This window comes from Oncorhynchus keta, chromosome 7 (genome assembly GCF_023373465.1).
Source record: "Oncorhynchus keta strain PuntledgeMale-10-30-2019 chromosome 7, Oket_V2, whole genome shotgun sequence".
NCBI lineage: Eukaryota > Metazoa > Chordata > Actinopteri > Salmoniformes > Salmonidae > Oncorhynchus > Oncorhynchus keta.
In genome coordinates this window covers 47882755-47899343 of record NC_068427.1, presented here as the reverse complement: position 1 = coordinate 47899343, position 16589 = coordinate 47882755, and the positions used below count along the sequence as shown (strand labels likewise).

Here is a 16589-nt window from a genome sequence, read left to right as displayed (position 1 = left end):
AGATATCTACTGCAGCCCTCATCCTCCACATACAACACCTGTTCACTCCCCTATCTGAGATACCTACTGCAGCCCTCATCCTCCACATACAACACCTGTTCACTCCCCTATCTGAGATATCTACTGCAGCCCTCATCCTCCACATACAACACCTGTTCACTCCCCTATCTGAGATACCTACTGCAGCCCTCATCCTCCACATACAACACCTGTTCACTCCCCCTATCTGAGATACCTACTGCAGCCCTCATCCTCCACATACAACACCTGTTCACTCCCCCTATCTGAGATACCTACTGCAGCCCTCATCCTCCACATACAACACCCCTTCACTCCCCCTATCTGAGATACCTACTGTAGCCCTCATCCTCCACATACAACACCTGTTCACTCCCCCTATCTGAGATACCTACTGCAGCCCTCATCCTCCACATACAACACCCCTTCACTCCCCTCTCTGGGATATCTACTGCAGCCCTCATCCTCCACATACAACACCTGTTCACTCCCCCATCTGAGATACCTACTGCAGCCCTCATCCTCCACATACAACACCTGTTCACTCCCCCTATCTGAGGTACCTACTGCAGCCCTCATCCTCCACATACAACACCTGTTCACTCCCCCTATCTGAGATATCTACTGCAGCCCTCATCCTCCACATACAACACCCCTTCACTCCCCCTATCTGAGATACCTACTGCAGCCCTCATCCAACACCTGTTCATTCCCCCATCTGAGATATCTACTGCAGCCCTCATCCTCCACATACAACACCTGTTCACTCCCCCTATCTGAGATACCTACTGCAGCCCTCATCCTCCACATACAACACCCCTTCACTCCCCCTATCTGAGATACCTACTGCAGCCCTCATCCTCCACATACAACACCTGTTCACTCCCCCTATCTGAGATATCTACTGCAGCCCTCATCCTCCACATACAACACCCCTTCACTCCCCCTATCTGAGATACCTACTGCAGCCCTCATCCTCCACATACAACACCTGTTCACTCCCCCTATCTGAGATACCTACTGCAGCCCTCATCCTCCACATACAACACCTGTTCACTCCCCCATCTGAGATACCTACTGCAGCCCTCATCCTCCACATACAACACCTGTTCACTCCCCCTATCTGAGATACCTACTGCAGCCCTCATCCTCCACATACAACACCTGTTCACTCCCCCATCTGAGATACCTACTGCAGCCCTCATCCTCCACATACAACACCTCTTCACTCCCCCTATCTGAGATATCTACTGTAGCCCTCATCCTCCACATACAACACCCCTTCACTCCCCCCTATCTGAGATATCTACTGCAGCCCTCATCCTCCACATACTACACCTGTTCACTCCCCCCATCTGAGATATCTACTGCAGCCCTCATCCTCCACATACAACACCCCTTCACTCCCCCCTATCTGAGATATCTACTGCAGCCCTCATACTCCACATACAACACCCCTTCACTCCCCCCTATCTGAGATACCTACTGCAGCCCTCATCCTCCACATACAACACCCCTTCACTCCCCCCTATCTGAGATACATACTGCAGCCCTCATCCTCCACATACAACACCCCTTCACTCCCCCCTATCTGAGATATCTACTGTAGCCCTCATCCTCCACATACAACACCCATTGTGCCAGTCACATTCTGTTAAAGGTCCCCAAAGGACACACATCCCTGGGTTGCTCCTCTTTTCAGTTCGCTGCAGCTAGCGACCGGAACGAGCTGCAACAAACACTCAAACTGGACAGTTTTATCTCAATCTCTTCATTCAAAGAACCAATCATTGACACTCTTACTGACAGTTGTGGCTGCTTTGTTTGTATTGTTGTCATTTGAATTGTGTGCTGTTGTCTGTGCCAAATGTTTGGACCATGTTTTGTGCTGCTACCATGCTGTGTTTTCATCTGTTGCTGCCTTGCTATGTTGTTTTCTTAGGTCTCTCTTTATGTAGTGTTGTCTCTCTTGTCATGTGTGTTTTGTCCTGTATTTAGATTAGTGTTTTTTTTTTTTTTTATCCCAGCCCCGCAGGAGGCCTCTAGGTAGGCCGTCATGAGAAATAAGAATGTGTTCTTAACTGACTTGCCTAGTTAAATAAAGGTTAAATAAATAAAACATGAGTTCACTGACGACATCTCTTTATTCCACAGACATGATGAGTTCACTGACATCTCTTTATTCCAGAGACATGATGAGTTCACTGACATGTCTTTATTCCACAGACATGATGAGTTCACTGACATGTCTTTATTCCACAGACATGAATTCAATGACAACATATATGACTCCAGGCAAGTAAAGGCATTCTCTAAACACTGCCTTTCCTTAGCGCAAGTTGTCTCAAGTCTGAATGAAATGCTGAATAAAAAAATTTAAAAAATTATCTGTTTTCAGCATTTGAGATATTTATAGCTTATTCGCCTAGAAACACTGATGATTTTAAAGTTAATAAATTCGTACACCTGCTCTGAATCTTTGAATGAGAGAGAGGAACCTCAAACACGTTTGCATTTAAAACTGAGTGACCTGTTAGCGCCCTCTGCTGGACAATACAGGAACTAGTAGTGCTTCTCTAAATTACAACTCCAGAATTCCATTCCATTCCTATAACAGGGAAATGAACCTGTATCTAGTTAGCAGAATAAAGTAGTTTATTATTATAATAAATTCATATTCTCTAGATTTCCAGCAAAAACATACAAAATAATTACTTCTATTGAATACTGGCACATATAATAAAATCTAAATCTAAAGCTTTTGACAAATACTTTGTTGAGAGCTGTAAAACCACATAACGAGCACACTCCTTCGATATAGTTTACTGGTGAAGTGGATTTGAGTTGGACAACATTGCTATTTGGTACAATATTTAATTATAAACTATTGTGGGTTCTGCTCTTTCACTTTCCACTGAGTTTGAGGACGTTGGTTACCATGGCGCCGATGCCGTCGAAGATCAGGTGGACCTGGGTCTCACACATGAAGGCTGGTGATGTCACCACCTTGTTCTTCTGGTCTACGTGGGCCTCGTGATGACACTCGGGGTCAAGGGTCACACACAGAGACAGGGATTACAGAGGCTAATCAAAAGCACACGTCAAAACAGCTTAAATTACATATTCACTTTCAGCTGCAGTGCAGTAACTTTGTAACATACTTTTCACATTGCCTTTGACAAATGTTGTAATATATGTAATATTTAACATGCTTACAATTGGAGCAGCAGGTAGCCTAGAGTGGTTAGAGCATTGAGCCAGTAACCGAAAGGTTGCTGGATCGAATCCCCGAGCTGACAAGGTCTGTCGTTCTGCCCCTGAACAAGGCAGTTAACCCACTGTTCCCCCAGTAGGCTGTCATTGTAAATAAGATTTTGTTCTTAGCTGACTTTCCTAGTTAAATAAAACATTTATAACATATGGGAGTTTAACCCACTTATTGCAAGCGCCATCGTCTATCAAAGGTTATGTCAAATGACCTTAAACGTGTTTAATTGCTGATGTCAACAGTAAGATAACAGGTAGATAACAACAAACACAATTGCATTTTATCGGTGGCAATTTGAATGCATAGATATACCGTGACAAGATCCTGCGGCACATTGTCGTGCCATTCATCCGCCACCACGGACCCATGTCTCAACGATCAGTACACAATTCCTGGAAGCTGAAAATGTCCCAGTTCTTCCATGGCCTGCATACTCATCAGACACGTCACCTATTGAGCATGTTTGGGATGCTCTGGATCGACGTGTACGACAGCGTGTTCAAGTAGCCGCCAACATCGCACAGCCATTGAAGAGGAGTGGGACAACATTCCACAGGCCACCAATCAACAGCCTGATCATCTCTATGTGAAGGAGATGTGTCGCGCTGCATGAGGTAAATGGTGGGTCACACCAGATACTGACTGGTCTTCTGATCCACTCCTCTACCTTCTTTTAAAAGGTATCTGTGAGCAACAGAAGCACATCTGTATTCCCAGTCATGTGAAATACATGCGTGTTGCGTTTATATTTGTGTTCAGTATTTATAATCCAGCATGTGAAAGGATATGGTGACCTCCTTGACGATGTGCTTGGCTCCCAGAGCCTTAATAGCCCCAGCAGTGCCAGCATAGGGCCACTTGCCCCCCTTCTCCTCTTCGTGCCCCACCGTCACCTCTACCCCAGGAAGCAGCTTGGCAGCCAACACAGGAGAGATACAGCACAACCTAGGTTAAATATAGCCAGGTTAGGACAATGTACTAATTCCATGTGACTAGCTTAGTTTAGAGGTTGGCCCCTCTGGTGTCACATTGATAGGTTTTAATTTATAAATTATTTTTGCAAAAACTCCCACTTTACCGAACATCATTACTAACCTTTAGGCATATGAGCTACTATACGCAGATTGAAAACTAAAATAATATGCAGTGTGGTTAAGGCTAGCAGGGAGGTTAAGGCTAGCAGGGTGGTTAAGGCTAGCAGGGTGGTTAAGGCTAGCAGGGTGGTTAAGGCTAGCAGGGTGGTTAAGGCTAGCAGGGTGGTTAAGGCTAGCAGGGTGGTTAAGGCTAGCAGGGTGGTTAAGGCTAGCAGGGTGGTTAAGGCTAGCAGGGTGGTTAAGGCTAGCAGGGTGGTTAAGGCTAGCAGGGTGGTTAAGGCTAGCAGGGTGGTTAAGGCTAGCAGGGTGGTTAAGGCTAGCAGGGTGGTTAAGGCCAGGTTTACAATTGTATTGTATGATTGTATGACTTTGTGGCTGTGCTAGCTAATGCCACTATGCAGCGCTGCCTTCAGAACAAGATTCATGACACAAAAAGCTAACCTGGTCTCAGGGATGGGTAACTCATCAGTTAGATAATTCAGCTTTTTGTTTTTCGCACCCCATTTCTGGAACAATCTTCAAAATGTTCTTAAAATGTGATGTTCTGGTGTCTCTAGGTCCATTCAGAAAGCTGATTGAGGACCTTATTACTGATGAATGTGATGTTCTGGTGCCTCTAGATCCATTCAGAAAGCTGATTGAGGACCTTATTACTGATGAATGTGATGTTCTGGTGTCTCTAGGTCCATTCAGAAAGCTGATTGAGGACCTTATTACTGATGAATGTGATGTTCTGGTGCCTCTAGGTCCATTCAGAAGGCTGATTGAGGACCGTATTACTGATGAATGGGTTTTTTAGGACTGTGTTTTTGGAATCTGGACTGTGTTTTTTTAGGAATCTGTTTGCATTTTGGATTTATTTTTTTGATATGAGTATTTTCTATAATTTCTGTAATTCAGGGCTCATCTGTGAAAGAGACCTTGGTCTCAGCATGACTCCCTGATACTGGTTAAAACAAATATACGATGACCGATTAAACCTGATTAAATAAAGGTTATATAAAAAAAAACACAATAAATAAAATAACTCTTCCTCATTTATACAACCAGTTAGGGATACTAGAATCCTCGTCTTAACCGAGAGCACAAACTGATATCAGATGGTAGTTTTCTAAAACACCTTTCATTCCTTTCCGCATTCTATCCATCTGACTGCTTAACTTCAAATGAGTGTGAATGGAAGGAAAGGATACAAGAATATGAAGCCACTTTAAAACGATTGAGATACACCCAAAAGGTATTCATTTACAAGGGGCACTCGATCCTAGTCGCTCTTGGACAGACTACGTAAATATAAATCAAGCATCTGACCAGATTACACAATATTTTTTGGGGTCTGGGTTATCCGAGCTCAATCCCCAAACAAGCACAGTTTTACACACGACGACAGCACTGACCCGATAGGTTTGCCTGCCTTATGAAAGTCCTTCAGGACACGCTCCACATCTGTGTTGATCTTGCAGTCTGGACCGTCCACGGCAAACGTCGACCTGCCACACAAGACAAGCAAAACAGATCCGTCTGAGGGGTACAGAGACAGAAACATTGAGATGCCCTTGCAGAAGCTCAAAGTGTTTGTACAGCAGGTATACTTAAACATGAATGATATGAATTAACGGTGGTTGTTTTTTTTAACAACGTGGTATGACAACGCTGTTCCACCTACAGGTTTTTTGCTGCCCCAAAGCCCCCTGGGAAGATGATGGCGTCATGGTCGCCAACGCTGAGTTTGGCGAGATCTGTGACGTTGCCCCTAGCGATGCGTGCGGACTCTGATAAGACGTTCCTGGACTCGTTCTCAACTGGCACCCCTTTCCCGTGGTCGATGACATGCATCTGGGACACGTCAGGGGCGTACATCTGCACCTCGGCCCCGCCCCTGCTCAGGTGCACCAGGATCCTGTCTCACACACACACACACACACAACATCACATCAGAGAGAATGATGTAGCACCTCTTGTTCACCGTGTGCATCAGGCTAGACGCCACCTCCTGCTGGCCCACTTCTCACAGGCGACTGGCGCATAGAGCCCAGCGGCGTCCGGGCTTGGCCGGTGTAGGCAGTCAATGTAAATAGGAAAATGTTCTTAACTGACTTGCCTATTTTTAATGTTTTAATTTTTTATTTCACCTTTATTTAACCAGGTGAGAACAAGTTCTCATTTACAACTGCGACCTGGCCAAGATCGCAGTAGCAATTCGACACAAACAACAACAGAGTTACACCTGGAATAAACTAGTTAAAACGTTCAATTAAAAAACATTATAATCATTTTTAAGATGTATGTTTTAGCCATCTTGTCAAGCAAGTAAATAGCATGTTGTGTAAGACAGTGTAAGCAAGTAAATAGCATGTTGTATAGTGTAAGACAGGCTTGGAATAGAATGGAAATAGGACTACTACAATAGGATGTTGTATAGTGTAAGACAGGCTTGGAATAGAATGGAAATAGGACTACTACAATAGGATGTTGTATAGTGTAAGACAGGCTTGGAATAGAATGGAAATAGGACTACTACAATAGCATGTTGTATAGTGTAAGACAGGCTTGAGAATGGAAATAGGACTACTACAATAGCATGTTGTATAGTGTAAGACAGGCTTGGAATAGAATGGAAATAGGACTACTACAATAGCATGTTGTATAGTGTAAGACAGGCTTGGAATAGAATGGAAATAGGACTACTACAATAGGATGTTGTATAGTGTAAGACAGGCTTGGAATAGAATGGAAATAGGACTAATACAATAGGATGTTGTATAGTGTAAGACAGGCTTGGAATAGAATGGAAATAGGACTACTACAATAGACTCACGCAGATGCTTCGTGGATTTCTGTTCCGTCATACACACCACAGCCAGACAGCACCTGTTAACATGACTCACATTAATATGACACGTTCACTTCATAAGAAATTATTGATCATCTTATGGGAAATGAATGCAAAACTAGATCAACTCCCAAGAACTAAACTATACTGAACAAAAATATAAAGCGCAACATTTAAAGTGTCGGTCCCATGTTTCATGAGCTGAAATAAAAAGATCCCAGACATTTTCCATTAAACAGCATGATCATTACACAGGTGCACCTTGTGCTGGGAGACAATAAAAAAGGCCAATCTAAAACGTGCAGTGTGTCACACAACACAATGCCACAGATGTTTTAAGTTCTGAGGGAGCGTGCATTGGCATGCCGACTGCAGGAATGTCCGCCAGAGCAAATTGCAAATTCTGAAAAACGCTTACCTGTACCAATGTTTGTCCTGTACAACTGCAGTCCTTCCGCTGAAATTCATACTTTTAATAAAAACATTTATCATATACAAGCTGTTAAGTCTCCAGTTGATTAACACAATGAGGATAAAGTAGATTCTAGAAAAGTTTTTATTCAAAGTATGAATCGCAGTTGTAGACGACAAAAACATAGGTGCAGGTAAGCCTAAGCCTTTTCAGAATTGACCATTTTGATGATGAGTTGGTTATTTGAAACAGCTGTGCAGTGCAGAAACCTAAATGTGCCTCTCGGGGTGCAGAGGACCGACTCTGCACAAGCTTGCAAAAAAAAAATGTTGTAGTCCGCCTGAAGCCAGAAGTTAAATAACAATCAGTTTCAACTTACTCTGTCGACTGACTGTAGGCTTGGTTCTTATGCAGGGGGGAATACATTTTTTTTTTAAAGTACATTCATGTAGTGTCTAATTTAACAGAATTTCCAAACGTGGGTCTGCAGTTCGTCAGCATGGTCAGTTCCGCTCTGCTTACCTCATGTCAAAATAAAAAAGTCCCCCACAAGTTCTTGCTTTTTTGTGTGCAGGCATGGCACTTGCAGGACTTTTATTTTGATATGAGCTGAGAGGAAGTTTGGAAAGTTGGTTTAGGTTCTATTAGATGTTTGTTTTTTTTTTGTTTTTTTAAATGGTTCCCTCTGCATAAGGACCAACCCTACAGACAATCGGCAGGGTGGACATCCCGAGGCGTTCGTGCTGATTGTGACAGCCGGTTAAAATGGCATCCCTTGACAAGACAAGAACAAGAAGTATGTCAGAAGTGCAGTATTATCATACGTAGATAGTTATACTTGGAATACGGAGGAGGAAAAGGGAGGCAGAGGTCATCTAAACGATAGAGGGAGGAAGACGGTGAGTCGGGTAAACATGATGGGGGAAGTGAGGGAGATGGTTTGTTAAAGAATGGCAGAACATGTAAGCAGACAGAGTTAAAGAGGAAGTGGAAGTATCGGAGGTGGTCGGTCGGGTGTGGTGAAGTTCTCATAGCCCGAGGCTTGTAACCAAGGGTCAGGATGAAGAATAGTCTGACAGTAGGAGTGACGTTTTTGGAGAAAAAAAGTGGACTCTTGCCTTTTGGCTGATCCATTTGTGGTTTCAGGGTGAAAACAAGAGTTGGGTGCTGTGGAATCGGTGAGGGTAACTCAGAAGAGGTCTTGTGATAATTGTTTGTGTTTCTGCTGGTCAGAGGGAGCAGGTGTTAAACTAATGGAGGGAGGGGGGTGTGAATTGTTTTGCTCTCAAGAAAAGGGTGCCATTGAAAGGAGTGATTACTGGGGTAGAGGTAAACGTGAAAGCTGACCAGCTGAAGGGAAAGATTCCCGGTGTTTATGATGCGACTCAGACAGGGTGGCGTATGTGGTAAAACAGAAGAGTCATTGTCTGTTGTTTTGATGTTCAGTCTTTCCCCGACAAAGTTCTTTTTCTGATGCAGATCGCGCTGCAAGTCCCGCCTCTCCCATCCCCTCATTGGTTTATAGAAGCAGGTACCCACCGTGCCATCTCCTCATTGGTTTATAGAAGCAGGTATCCACCGTGCCATCCCCTAATTGGTTATACCCACGTGGGTGATTGAAAGACGAACTGTTTAGCCGGTCGTCGTGGTAATACTATGAAAGCGTAGATGCCAATCACCATATAAGTTCAAAGATGAAAAATCGTGGAAGGAGGAGAGATGACTAGAAACGATTCGGTTGGCCGTTTTATGTGTGGATTAATTGTCGGAGTAGAGGACCTTGTGCATTTCAGGTAAAATAACAACTCAATGTTTATATCCCAGGACAAATTACCTAGCAACAGCAAGCTAACTAGCTAAATTGCCATGACTGTTTAATGGTTTTTGACCTGTCCACAAATTAATGTAATTGGTTCAGAGTTTGTTTTGATATTTTTACCTGCTTGTGGTGATCGCGCGGGACAAAATAATTTTTTGCACAATGGCGCGCGCAGCCGCTCGTTGACGTGCACGAGCAATAATTGAATAACATGGATTTCTAAATGTATTTTGCGACGCTCGCGCACGCAACGTGTCCGGTCTGGTCAGCATGTTAGATTAGATTTTAGGCAATTATAGTAACGGTTATCAACTGTACTGCAGGGATGGAACAGTTCGAGGTTATGAACATAGAGGTTGTGGTGGCAGCTGCAGAGAGGTATTTGGGTGTGTGAGACTTGACATCAGAAGAGTTACAGGGTGTGTCCCATCCTTTCAGACTGTTGGCATGAAGTAGGACTATATAACTATATTTAAATAGTGGAGTATGGTATTTATTTTAATTTTGTTTAATTATGCAAAGCATACGAGTTATACCCCAGTCTAGTAGGTGGCAGTTAACGCAACATTTATTGGATGACAACTGCCGTTAAACCACATCGAAGAAGAAGAATCTGCAGGGTGACTTGAAATGACATTGTATTTCATTTCTGGCTTTGCAGGTTAATTCCTATCAACCTTAGTGTGTAAATACTAGCGTTGAAAACGGCAAGCGACTGATTGACTCAATGTTGCGACCATTTATCAAAACTCAACAACACCGCAATATAAGAGTGTAGTTGAGTGATTACTCAGATAGGGATTTCCGATACTACCTGCAACTGGTCAGAACTGACTTGGCAAACATTAATCACGTAGCCCACTACTCGACACACTATATCTGATCCAGGTTTACTTACAACTGCAACTTTTGCACCGCTCCATCTGGCACTGGTGTGAAGCCCCGAGTTTACCAACTGTGATTTCCCTGGGAATGGAACCGATTTAAATGCTAGTGATCTTAAAGCAAACATTGTTGACTACAGAGTTGTACATAAACCAGACAGGGACCCCTTTTGACAAACGCGCACAAGATGCCGGACAGTGGAATCAGCGTCTCGACAGCGAAAATAAAATAGTACTTCCGGGTAACGGAATTTCGGAAACGTACAAATTAACAGTCCCTCACGTAAATTAGAAAAGTGTCATTAACCTGTATTTATTAATGATGTATGAAAAAATAAAAATAAACATTAAAATGTCTAAACATTAACAACGACTCATTTGTTCATATTTAACTGAAATGTGGATTAATTTGGGATTTTAAAACACGTTCCAACGTCAAATAAATGCCCCCAAATCACTATATATTTATTACATATTGGCTTATAGAGAAATAATGATTCTGTAAAAGTGGGGAGGGGAGTACTCAGTATGGTCTGTAGAATATATATATATATATAACACTTTGTTGGTTACTACATGATTTCCATATGTGCTTCATAGTTTTGATGTCTTCACTATTAGTCTACAATGTAGAAAATAGTACAATTCTTTTTTTTTTACCTTTATTCTACCAGGTAAGCTAGTTGAGAACAAGTTCTCATTTACAACTGCGACCTGGCCAAGATAAAGCATAGCAGTGTGAACAGACAACAACACAGAGTTACACATGGAGTAAACAATTAACAAGTCAATAACACAGTAGAAAAAAAGAGAGTCTATATACATTGTGTGCAAAACGCATGAGGAGGTAGGCGAATAATTACAATTTTGCAGATTAACACAAATAAAGAAAAACCCTGGAATGGGTAGGTGTGTATAAACGTTTGACTGGTACTGTATATATTTACATCATTTGTAACATTGTGTACTATGCAAAGCTGCAAAAAATATTGCATAGCGTTTTACCAATTGATATAGAGGACTCTGTGCCATTATAGCCTCTGTGACAGCATGGGTAGCACCATTGAGGTAATCTCCATTTTGAAGTAGTCAATTTTCTTCTTACCGATTGGCTGATTTCTCCTGATGACCCGGTTGGACATGACTGCAACAGGGTCACCAAGAGGGATCAGCCAATTAAGTTGGAAGTCCCACCCAGTTGGCTTCATTAAAGTGGTGGAAGCCCTCAATGGCGATGCCAATGCTAAGACGCCCCTTTGGCCACTAGAGGTCTCTAGCATTCGCCATGGTTTTATTGTAAAACTTTTATTTTGAAGGCAGAATCCCGAAACCGGAAGTCTTAATGTGGTTAGCATCCAGCTAGTGTTGCTGTCATGACGCTTTTGAGAGTGGTCACCAAATGTGACACCTGGCATGGCATGTTTCAGCAAGGTCATGCAGTGAAATACTTATTTGACAGAATTATTTTAGCTATCATGTCATGAAAATACAACAATAGGTTTTGTGTCTGTGTCAGCGTGACCTTTTATTAGTAACCTGAAGGTAAAAAAATATATTTTGTTTCACATAAGTGTACCTGGAAGATATTTAAAATAGTTTATTGGCGATAATTACTGTAATGTTTTAAAAAGTTATTCGATTAGGTATCGTATCAGGTCCGCTCAACATAAACGAAATATGGCGAAGCATGGCGGCATACTGTATGACCTCCGTTTTGCGAGCTCTCTGCTATTTTGTGATACTTTTTTGGCATTTATTTTTACTTGTATTTTCACTAACTGTATCCGATATAACTTTTTATAAACGTCAAAAACTTTTTAACATCAGATCCATCAATGCATTTTTCACCTGTCCTGTATTACCTTATGGTCAGATGAATTCTACCTCCCCACGGGAGTTTTTAAGCTGTTAACATGAACGTAGTAGACATTCCACTTAAGGACAAGAAAAATAACAAGCTGGCACTTAACAAACTGTACGAGGCTATAAACAAGCTGGCACGTAACAAACTGTACGAGGCTATAAACAAGCTGGCACTTAACAAACTGTACGAGGCTATAAACAAGCTGGCACTTAACAAACTGTACGAGGCTATAAACAAGCTGGCACTTAACAAACTGTACGAGGCTATAAACAAGCTGGCACTTAACAAACTGTACGAGGCTATAAACAAGCTGGCACTTAACAAACTGTACGAGGCTATAAACAAGCTGGCACTTAACAAACTGTACGAGGCTATAAACAAGCTGGCACTTAACAAACTGTACGAGGCTATAAACAAGCTGGCAGGCTATAAACAAGCTGGCACTTAACAAACTGTACGAGGCTATAAACAAGCTGGCACGTAACAAACTGTACGAGGCTATAAACTATAAACAAGCTGGCACGTAACAAACTGTACGAGGCTATAAACAAGCTGGCACTAACAAACTGTAAGGCTATAAACAAGCTGTAACAAACTGTACGAGGCTATAAACAAGCTGGCACTTAACAAACTGTACGAGGCTATAAACAAGCTGGCACGTAACAAACTGTACGAGGCTATAAACAAGCTGGCACGTAACAAACTGTACGAGGCTATAAACAAGCTGGCACTTAACAAACTGTACGAGGCTATAAACAAGCTGGCACGTAACAAACTGTACGAGGCTATAAACAAGCTGGCACGTAACAAACTGTACGAGGCTATAAACAAGCTGGCACGTAACAAACTGTACGAGGCTATAAACAAGCTGGCACGTAACAAACTGTACGAGGCTATAAACAAGCTGGCACGTAACAAACTGTAACTATAAACAAGCTGGCACTTAACAAACTGTACGAGGCTATAAACAAGCTGGCACGTAACAAACTGTACGAGGCTATAAACAAGCTGGCACGTAACAAACTGTACGAGGCTATAAACAAGCTGGCACGTAACAAACTGTACGAGGCTATAAACAAGCTGGCACGTAACAAACTGTACGAGGCTATAAACAAGCTGGAAAACTCGCAAGAAAAAAACTCTGCTTTTCTTTTCTAGTGGCCTGTGTAACAGTATAACTTTAAACCGTCCCCTCGCCCATACCCGGGCTCGAACCAGGGACCCTCTGCACGCATCAACAACTGACACCCACGAAGCATCGTTACCCATCGCTCCACGAAAGCCGCGGCCCTTGCAGAGCAAGGGGAACCCCTACTTCAAGGTCTCAGAGCGAGTGACGTCACCGATTGAAATGCTACTAGCGTTCACCACCGCTAACTAGCTAGCCATTTCACATCCGTTACACCTGCAAATGTAATTCCACGTCATTACAACACTTGAGGCCCAATTTACATTAACACGTCTCCAACACCACTAGGGGTGATAAGGTCCTGATATTCTACCTACAAGCAAGCATACAAGGCCCTCCCTCATCCCCCCATTCGGCCAATCATATCATGACTCTGTACTCCTGCTTCCTGTTTAGAAGCAGACACTCAAACAGGAAGTACCCGTTACTCGCTCCGTTGAGAAACGGTGATCAGAATCAGAGATTATGCTGCAGGACTGCTGATATGTTCAGAGCTAACCACCTCCGTCACCAGCCTCATTAGGAAATGCATCGGTGATGTTGTTCCCACAGTGGCGGTTTCCTTTCCAGCCATTACAATGATCCTGTCCTCCTATAGCTCCTCTCACCAGCCTCCCTTGGTGGAATCATATTACACAGGCTCTGGCGCACGTGGCAGGGACTACAGTCCATTACTAATTACAAATGAAGACCCGGATCTGCCCTAACGATGCCTCTCTACCAGAAGAACTCAATACATTGAATTGTATTCATTTTTCGACTATAACAACACCGTGCTGCGCGTGAGGGCCCCTACCGACCCAGAGGATCTCTCTTTAATCAGGTCAACACTCGTAAAAGCCTCAGGGCCGGACGGTATTCCACTGCGTCTTCTTAGAGCATGGCAGGCATCAACACTGTCATTTCCAACCTCTCCTTATCCCAGTCTGTAATCCCCTCATCTCAAGATGACCACCATCATTCCTGTTCCTAAGAACTCTAAGGCTTCATGCCACAATGACTACCACCCTGTAGCACTCACATCTGTAATCATGAAGTGCTTTGAGAGGCTGGTTATGGCACACATCAACTCCAGCATCCCAGACACCTTAGACCCAAGACAACTTCAAGAAATGGTGGGGCGAGCTTGCCCCCATCCACGTAGACGGGGCTGCAGTGGAACGTGTTGAGAGCTTAAAGTTCCTCGGAACTTCCTCCAAATCACTAAGGACTTTAAATGGTCCACACACACGCAACAATGCCTCTTCCCCCACAGGAGGCTAAAAAGGTTTGGCATGGGCCCTCAAATCCCCAAAGCTCTACAGCTGCACCATTAAGAGCATCTTGCCTGGCTGCATCACAGCTTGGTATGGCAACAGCACCGCCTGAATTGCATGGCGCTACAGAGGGTGGTGCAGACATCACTACAGGCTCTACAACCCGTACATCACTGGGACCGAGCTCCCTGCCATCCAGGACCTCTATATCAGGAGGTGTGAAAGGAAGGTCCGGATAATCTGACCTTTATAGTAGAATCATACAACCAGAATCTAAAGACGGTGACATCTTGTGGAAACCCTAGGAAGTGCATAAACATCCATATCTAAGCTGGACTTCAAATGGCTGTTTTCAATATCGAGGTCTCACTTCCTGTTTGGATTTCTTCTCAGGTTTTTGCCTGCCATATGAGTTATGTTATACTCACAGACATCACTCAAACAGTTTTAGAAACTTCAGAGTGTTTGCTATCCACCAGTAATAACAACGTGCATATATTCCCATCTGGGAGTAGGTGGCAGTTTACTCTGGGCACGCCTTTCATCCAAAAGTGAAAATGCTGCCCCCTAGCCCCAACAGGTTAAAAATAACCTCACACTCAACGTCAACAAAACTAAGGAGATGATTGTGGACTTCAGGAAACAGCAGAGGGAACACCCCCGATCCACATCGATGGAACAGTAGTGGAGAGAGTAGTACGTTTTAAGTTCCTCGGCATACACATCACAGACAAACTGAATTGGTCCACCCACACAGACAGCATCGTGAAGAAGGCGCGGCAGCGCCTCTTCAACCTCAGGAGGCTGAAGAAATTCGGCTTGTCACCAAAAGCACTCACAAACTTCTACAGATGCACAATCGAGAGCATCCTGTCGGGCTGTATCACCGCCTAGTACGGCAACTGCTCCGCCCACAACCGTAAGGCTCTCCAGAGGGTAGTGAGGTCTGCACAACGCATCACCGGGGGCAAACTACCTGCCCTCCAGGACGCCTACACCACCAGATGTCACAGGAAGGCCATAAAGATCATCAAGGACATCAACCACCCGAGCCACTGCCTGTTCACCCCACTATCATCCAGAAGGCGAGGTCAGTACAGGTGCATCAAAGCTGGGACCGAGAGACTGAAAAACAGCTTCTATCTCAAGGCATGGAAAGTGGTACAGGTGTATCAAGTCTGACACCAACAGGCTCCTGAACAGCGTCTATCCTCAAGCCATAAGACTTGTTGCTAAATAGCAAACAGGATCTGTTGACCCTTGTACTGTATTTGTGTACTGTCTCTATGAATACTCACAGGAGTCTACACCCTGACGCATTCTGACACTCCAATGCACACACACACGCGCATGCGCGCACGCGCACGCACACGCACGCACACGCACACACACACACACACACACACACACACACACACACACACACACACACACACATTTAATTTGCTTGCACACATATTTACACTGACTCTACACACACGCACACTCACATCCTGAAGGCTCGTCACCTTACCCCTAGATATATATACATGTATCTACCTGTACCGCTCCAGTATCCCTGTACATTGTAAATATGGTACTGGAACTGAACCTGTACATAGTAACCTGTATGTGAGTATAGGTCCCACATGAACCTGTAATGATGTGAGCGATGTTGTGGTCCTGACACATGAAGTCAGCGTGGATAGGGCCCTTCACTCCCACTCCCATAGTGGTCCTTCTGTAGCTCAGTTGGTAGAGCATGGCGCTTGTAACGCCAGGGTAGTGGGTTCGATCCCGGGACCACCCATACGTAGAATGTATGCACACATGACTGTAAGTCGCTTTGGATAAAAGCGTCTGCTAAATGGCATATATTATTATTATTATTATTATCTCTTCCTTCAGAGGTTTGGTTTACCCTTCCAGGTTGGTGTTGGGCTCCCCAACTTTGTAAACCTCATCATCCTGCA

At 43.8% G+C, this 16589-nt stretch overlaps 1 protein-coding gene across 1 annotated transcript; it reads right to left on the bottom strand.

Moving 5' to 3' along the window:
* Window positions 1–2143: 2143 nt before the first annotated feature.
* On the bottom strand, window positions 2144–10598 carry gatd3 (glutamine amidotransferase class 1 domain containing 3). The gene is made up of 6 exons (XM_052523048.1): window positions 10343–10598; window positions 7199–7251; window positions 6047–6280; window positions 5778–5870; window positions 4076–4231; window positions 2144–3052 (listed from the first exon to the last, which is right to left on the bottom strand). Exons 1-6 carry the CDS (start codon window positions 10454–10456, stop codon window positions 2923–2925), a joined length of 780 nt encoding a protein of 259 aa, XP_052379008.1. The 5' UTR covers window positions 10457–10598; the 3' UTR covers window positions 2144–2922.
* Window positions 10599–16589: the final 5991 nt, after the last annotated feature.